Below are 7619 nucleotides of genomic sequence, written 5' to 3'. Positions count from 1 at the left end.
ATAGTTTGTATTGTAAAATATTTTTTTCTCTGTATTTTCCTAATGACTGTTTTATGATTGGTTTATACAAACATAAGGCAAAATAGTTTCTATACTGTATTAAATGTTATGTCAGTTAGCATTGGATTATTCATATATTATATTTATTACTTCGAAATGACCTGAAATGACCTTTTTTAGCTACAACAACAGTGGGATGTCTTTGTCCTATTAGGGATTTCCTGCACGTTATAAGTTATTACTTCTACTAGGCGGTTTTGGACTTCCTGCGCCCTCCGGCTTCGAGTATGAATGAAACATGCACTGCATGCGTGTTTAGCGCTCCATAATGTTCACATCATATCGTTTTGGATATAAATAAATCGTCAGGTCTTACATAGACTATCTTGTCTCTTCGCCTATGTGTTCACCAAGTGGCAGCCTCCCGCTCTCTCTCCTGAGGTCAACAAGGAAGTGACTTAAACTGTAATTCATCAACTGGCCGCTAGAGGCTGGCTGCAAAAGGGAGTCAATGCCATAGACTTTTTTATAACTCATCCGTTTAAATTATATTAAGCCTTAAAGTTCTGCATAATTAAGGGCGTGGCCACTTGAGTGACAGGTGGATTGCCGCTGCTGTCACCAGGGGCGTCAGACTGGGGTAAAACCAGTCCTGATTACCAGGGCCCCAAAGGAAGAGAGGGCCTTTGAAAAGTCTGGAATATATTATATTTCACCAGGATATTTTCATGGTATTTTGCCCATTTTCAATTATCCGGGAGAGACGAGTGGTGACGTGCTGCCAAGACGGTGACGCCCGCCTCCACCCACTTTGAGCCTCAAAAACGCTCTTCGTGAGCCTACGGGTGACGTCACGGACACTACGTCCATGTTTTTATCGACGGTATGACCCATTTCAGGAGCTGACAAAATTACGATTCAAAATCAGATCAACGATGCTGATTCAAAATGACAACGCAGGTGATTAACAGTCAAAGCATATCGCGGTTTGAACGGCCCACCCTCGCAGCTGAACTGGAAGGTTTGATTGGTTTTGCACCTGAGTCAGACCTGTCTGTTATTGGCTGAAGGGCAGGGCTCCACCCCAGGAGTTTGAAAAGTGCCAGTCAAACGCTGGTTCGCTTTTCTCCATAAGCAGCTGCTTTGTTTTTTGTTTTTGTTTGTTTTGTTTTTTTTACTTTGTACTTTTGGTGAAAAATAAATGTAGCGAAGTTGAATACTTTAGTTTTATTCTAGTCAAGTAAAAATACCACAATTTAATTATACTCAAGTAAGTAGAAAAAATAAATAAAAATGTACTCAAACACTGTAACGAAAGTATTTGTAATTAGTTACTTTCCACCTCTAGCAAGGGGTGTGTAAACTTATGTGCACGACTGTATGTATGTATGTGTGTGTGTGTATATATATATAGAGAGAGAGAGAGACTGTATATTTTGACATCTTTATCCTCATATGCAACAATTCAAACATTCACTGATGCTCCAGAAGGAAACACTATGCATTAAGAACTGGGGTGAAAACTTCTGAAGAGGATGAAGACATGTAAATTTTTCTTATTTTGTTTAAATATAATATTTTTTCATATAGTATAATTAGATAAGACAAAATTCAATTTACGCTGAGCTTCAAATTGAAAAAGTTTTCACCCCCGGCTCTTAATGCATATTGACCATTTTGGTATGACAGCACAACCTAGTTCCTGCAAATTTGTCGCCTGCACATACATGGTGCGAGTCTCCCATTCCACCACATCCTAAATGTGCTCTATTGGATTGAGATCTGGTGACTGAGGAGGCCATTTGCTCTTCTGCATCCCACGGTTGTAACGAGTGGTTATTTGAGTTACTGTTGCCCTTCTATCAGCTAGAACCAGTCTGACCATTTTCCTCTGACCTCTGGCAGCAACAAGGCATTTCGCCCATAGAACTGCCGCTCAATGGATATTTTTGTATTTTTTGGACCCGTTGACCCTAGAGAAGAGAGTTGTGTGTAAAAATGCCAGTAGATCAGCAGTTTCTGAAATACTGAGTCCAGCCCGTCTGGCACCAACAACCATGCCACTTTGGAAGTCACATAAATCACTTTTTTCCACCTTTCTTATATACCTTTCTGTCAGTTCTTGACTATGGAGATGTTCTGTATAAGTTAGCACCCACCTATCTTTTGGATGCAAACAAATTTACAGCTCATCATTGTCGGCAAATATAATTTGTACATGAACAGTACAATTTGTACACGTTAGTCCTCATTATTGACACATAGACTTACATGCAATCATTGGTATTTGTTCATCTATAAGTCTATTGTGGGTTTATTGCCATATATTTTTTCTTTTACTCAACAAAAAATTGTTGGGGCTTATTTTTTTCATTCGTCAAATGTAAGAACCAAATTAGGTAAAAAACCTTTTCAGAATGTCACACCTAGTGATTAGAATACTTAACAAAATGATTTGAAGATGCAAAGCCTGTGTTAAATGAGTTAAATCTCCTATTTATAAGATGGTAAAGGACATTTTAATTTCTGCTTGAATAAAAAAATGAAATAAAAAATAAAACGGTTCGGGTAAGATCAGGTATAACAGGTTAGTGCTGAACATGCTGTCTTAAAGCAAACTGAAGAAAACAAAACCTTGAATGTCAAAATGTCAGTAACCAATGTCAGTTAGTGTTGGATGAGACTCCTGCAGTGCTAGTTCAGTTACTGTTATCAGTTGCATCATGCACTGCATGAACAGCTTGCCAGACCTAGCAACAATACCCAAGTGGGGTGGAGCTTAATGAAAGGTAAGTAACTCTTATAACCTAACAAACAAGTTCAATAGTGAAATTGGGTTTTATTTTAGAAAAATGCTATTATAAGAATAAAGATGAATAACTTGGAGACATAAGCAGGAAAATATTTTGACCAAATATATTTTAACATGGATAAGTATAAAGCATTTAGGAGAATTCAGCAAAGAGCTGCAATGGTGTACTGGGTAAAAAGAGCAAAACTGGTTTTCTTTGAAAGCGTATGTTGTAATGTTTGACTTTTTCCTGATTCAACAGATTCTAGGTACAGGAAACCCCCTGATAAACACTGGCAACAATGATGTAACACTGTCTCATTGTAACACTGCATGGTTGTCTGAACATAAAGCTGCTCCCATTTACTCTCACACTTATTGATATATGCCTTTATATGAGGCAGCTATGGACTATTTGTTGGTGAATCAACATCCATTCACTTTTCATAAAAACTGGTCCAATGAAATCTGTTTTGAAAAAATATATTTGCAGTACTGTGCAAAAGTCTTAGGCTATTCGTATTTTCACCAACAAAAATGTTTATAAGTCAGTTATTTCTATATTTTGCTTTAGTGGGCCAGTAGAAAATATCAGTTTTCATTTCCAAACTTTCCTTTTGCCATTAATTGTAATAATCCATTGAGATTTTTGTATGCACAAGAAGTCTGATAACAGCCAGTGTTCCACACTGAGATCTGATCTCATGCAAACTATGTGCAAGTGTACCAAGGACAAAAGCTTTTAAACACAAAAGTGGTCTTATGAAATACTGATTTGATTTAGTTCATGACATTATTTTTGAAAGCATCCTCACTTTATAGCATTTTTACACAAGTGCCTAAAACTTTTCAAAGTACTATAGCTTTGCAGGTAGGTTTCTTCAGGTATCTTGGAGACATTGTCATGGTACTTCTGGATTTAGTCTGTTTTAAGTTTTTTCTGTGTCTTCAAAATATTCCAGACAGACTGGATGATGGTCTGTGGAGATCTCTGTGTGGAGCACTGTCTGACTGGATTATTACAATTAATGGCAAAAGAAATGCTTGGAAATGTAAACTGATATCTCCTACTGACACACTAAAGCAAAAGATAGAAGTAACTGTCTTAAAACCATTTTATGTTGGTGAAAATACAAAGACTTTTGCATAGTACTGTATATATATGACAACTGTAAATATATATATATATATATATATATATATATATATATATATATATATATATATATATAAATTGTGGCAGTCATATCATATATTACTGATACTGGTTCTCCTCATCAGCACTCTCAAAGGGCTCTGTCACCGACCTGCAATCAAAGACAAAAAATAACAAAAATTAGCATGTGTATAAATTGCCACATAAGCAACAAATTTTATGACAAGCATAATGTCCAAAGGCCTAGAGTTAAGACATTTGCTGGGGGTGAATGGTATTCATTTGTACATTTTTAATTGTTGTTAATAGTCCATATTATTTTGACTAAAATGGCACCTAATTTTAATCAACAAAAATAACAGTATTTTAGTTGAAATTGCAAATATAAGCCAAATATTACATTATTTTTCATATTAATTTAAATGTATTAGCATTTAGCAAAAAGTGAAAAGTGTCTGTTGAAAAAATCAGTCATTTGGGATCTATCATTATCTAACTTTTTTTTGTCATATTTTTCAACAAAAAGTTTCAATAAAAACCAATTAACAATCATCATGAGGCACATTTTTTCGTCTCATCTTCATCATCATAGTTGTTGATGAAATAAAATCATTAAGCCTACTAATGTCCCTTTAGTCAGTAATTCCATTGCAATTAACAATGAGGCTGAATTCAACAGAATTGTTCAAAACTGGGTGTTATTTTAAACAAATACTTATATAACTTGGCAGCACTTCATTTTACAGTCCTGTTTTGCGTGTACATTCTATGTATTATTACAGTAATTACAATGATTGGGTAATAACTAGGTAATAACCCTGAATCACTGTAGTTACCTTATATCACCCAGCAATTTCTTAGGTAGGCAGACATGAACGCACTGTTTAAAAAATAAAAATAAATAAATAAAAAAATAAAAAGTGCAACCCATAACTTCATCAATACTACAAATTATGGAAGTGTGCAAGTTCCACATTCCTATTCTCCACACATCACAGCATCACTCCCTCACTTTTTCTCAAGTCTGCTGGTAATGCGGAGCTTTTGCTTTTTCCCCATCACTGCAATTGGCTTTCCCTCCTTTTCACTTTTTTCTCCTGTAACATGACTGGTCTCCTCCTTTTGCAAGTCGTTCAGAGCATTCTGGAAAGATGTGGCTAAGCAGGCAGTCATATCTTTTGCTCGGTCAGGTCTGCTACACCAGAACACTCTACACTGTAGCTGCTGGCCTCGCTGCTTACAGATGTAGAGGAAAAGATTGGGCTTGCTTGTGTCAGCTGTGCAATATGCAATATCTTTCAGATAGGTTTTAGTGAGCTGTCTGCCCGTGCTGATCTCCTTCACCTCTATGTAGCGAGGTCGGACAACAAGAGCATGCTCCTTGCCAAGCTTGCCTAGGGTAGCCATGTCTGGTGATTTCTCCAGTAAGCGGCATATGGCCTCCTCAGCCTGCTCTACATCCAGGGAATATATCTTTTCCGTACCAAGGTAGTGCACCTTGAAAAGTGGATCACCATGTGAGAGGGTCTGAGCACGGTCCTGGCGGAAACGGCGGCAGAAAACAGCTGGAGATTTCCTTAAAGTCTGCATGAGCTGGAATGACCCGCCTCGAGACATGGCTGAGATAGAAAAATTAAGAAGAATGAAGGAACAAGAAGTTAATGTGGCATTTTCACATCACATACATTAAAGACACTATGAAATGTTGAAATGAATCATCATGGAGCAATTGCAATAAGCAATGTTGTGCAAACTTTTATTTAATTGGTCCCTTCTGTTATTCTTGTACATCATCTGATTTCTTATGGGAACCATCAGGGAGTTCAATAAGCAGTTTCAAGTAGAATGTGCAAAACTTCATACATTTATTGTTAGTTGAAAGCATTAATAAACTGGCAAAAATTTTATAAAGAGGTATGGATTTGCAGGATTTTGTGACTGAAGGGTGTTTGAATAAGTGACGTGACTCACTATACACATCGAGTACGGTGTATGGCTTTCCATCCTTTCTTTTTTTTAGCCCATTCTTTTATCAGCTTTCTGATGGTGCTTTGGCTAGTAAGTCAACTCAGTCTCAGGAAGTACCGTAACTGCTGTGTTCCACCCCGAATACTTCTGCTCCAAACAATGGGTATATGTGTGTCTGAAGGTTACTGTAAGCTGCAGTGGATGCACATTCATAAATGTTGTTACTACAAATGTTGTGGCATGCTCAAATGTTCTTATAGTTATGCTGTTATTTCAATATAAGAAAACAAATCATGCTGACCATGCTCTTAACAGCTTTTGTGAGATACTTTCAAGAATACATAGAAAGTGGAAAAAAAATGTATGCATTAAAAATCTATATTATAATTTTAATGTTAACTATAACAAGTATATCTATAATATCTCTGTTAAAGGATCTGTTCACTTCCAGAATAAAAACTTCCTGATAATTTACTCACTCCCATGTCATCCAAGATTTTTTTTTTTTTTCTTCCTTCAGTCGCAAACAAATTAAGGTTTTTGAGGAAAACATTCCAGAATTTTTCACCTGCTCCCATTTGCCATAATAATAGTGGAACATGATTTAGAACTTGGTAAGTGCATGTGTTCACTTGTACACGACTCCACTTTTATATGCTCAATCTATGGAGCATTTGCCATCAGAGAAAGTCAGACATAGATTGAGCATATAAAAGTGGAGTTGTGTACAAGGCATGAGTACACAACTCCACGTCGGAAGAAAAACAATGTATGGGGAAGTCTGTATTGTATTCACAAAGGAAACTAATTTTTTTCATTGAATTCCAAAACTTCACAATTAACTTGTCCTTTTGTCATTACATGCACAAACCCAGTGGAATTACGGGAGGCGTCCTGTGTAGGGATGAATGTTGAGAAACAGGATTTTTAAAAAATGCACTTCAGCACAGCTACATGCTTATCAGTGCGTTTCAGCTGTGCATCTGTTTCGGTGCGATTATTCTTGACCTAGATCTATATAGATCTTGACGTAGTTTGAAAATCTTACCACGAATTAAAAAACTGTGAAAAATAAGTAAAAAAATACATTCTTTTAACTCCATATGCATATTCAAAGCCATGAGCTCTCAAATTAAACACTGGTCTTTGGTGATCTTTGTTTAAAAGTATTGCAGATTTCAAATATTTGTTATTCACGTTTGTTAGGCTATGTCTGTTCCAGAAGTAAAGTGATCATTTAACACTTACCGCGGGTGTTCAATTTTCTTTATTCACCGCTGGATTTAAACCAAGCATGAATAGCGATTCATCTGAATAAACGTTAAGAACAAATCATTTTACTCAAAACAACACGAGCGGAAGTTTAGTAACCATACGCCCTTTCATTAAACGTCTAAACTGAAATATCCCCTCCCGTGACTTCAGAACTTGCTCCGTTGGATTTAGAGGACTCGTTTGCACTGCAGAGAATCCGTGAGAGGGTCTTTTTACTGAATGGGGCGGGTCTATGAACTGAGGTTAGATCGGCTGCTAAACCATGCACACAAGAAAAGCCTACACTGAGGAAGATGTGATAAATCTAGACGTTGGTCAAATGATATGTGTTAAAATGAAGTCTTATATTTAGATATATAGTTTAAAAAGGTGTATGACAGAAAAAAATCAAGTTCACCCAAAATGAATATTGTCATTGTTAATGTTCCT

General features: G+C 36.4%; 1 protein-coding gene across 4 annotated transcripts; it reads right to left on the bottom strand.

Moving 5' to 3' along the window:
* Window positions 1-1430: 1430 nt before the first annotated feature.
* On the bottom strand, window positions 1431-7397 carry LOC109054221 (low density lipoprotein receptor adapter protein 1-like). 4 transcript variants are annotated; one of them, XM_042756919.1, is made up of 5 exons: window positions 7164-7397; window positions 6217-6243; window positions 5919-6107; window positions 4960-5566; window positions 1431-4098 (listed from the first exon to the last, which is right to left on the bottom strand). In XM_042756919.1, the coding sequence occupies exons 4-5, from the start codon at window positions 5562-5564 to the stop codon at window positions 4047-4049; spliced, it is 657 nt and encodes a 218-aa protein (XP_042612853.1). In that variant the 5' UTR covers window positions 5565-5566; window positions 5919-6107; window positions 6217-6243; window positions 7164-7397; the 3' UTR covers window positions 1431-4046. The 4 variants fall into 4 exon arrangements, with proteins under 4 accessions (XP_042612853.1, XP_042612851.1, XP_042612852.1 ...); XM_042756917.1 differs by lacking the exon at window positions 6217-6243; XM_042756918.1 differs by lacking the exons at window positions 5919-6107; window positions 6217-6243 and having other exon boundaries at window positions 1431-3984; window positions 4023-4098.
* Window positions 7398-7619: the final 222 nt, after the last annotated feature.

Source organism: Cyprinus carpio, chromosome A5 (genome assembly GCF_018340385.1).
Source record: "Cyprinus carpio isolate SPL01 chromosome A5, ASM1834038v1, whole genome shotgun sequence".
NCBI classification, from domain to species: domain Eukaryota; kingdom Metazoa; phylum Chordata; class Actinopteri; order Cypriniformes; family Cyprinidae; genus Cyprinus; species Cyprinus carpio.
Note: the sequence above shows the minus strand (reverse complement) of the source record. Positions and strands in the feature narration are given on the sequence as shown.

Coding starts and splice junctions, on each gene's coding strand:
- LOC109054221 (XM_042756919.1), bottom strand. CDS start 5,564: ATGTCTCGAGGCGGGTCATTCCAGCTCATGCAGACTTTAAGGAAATCT. Junction 4,099..4,959: donor ACCAGCAGACTTGAGAAAAA/GTGAGGGAGTGA, acceptor CTTTGATTGCAG/GTCGGTGACAGAGCCCTTTG.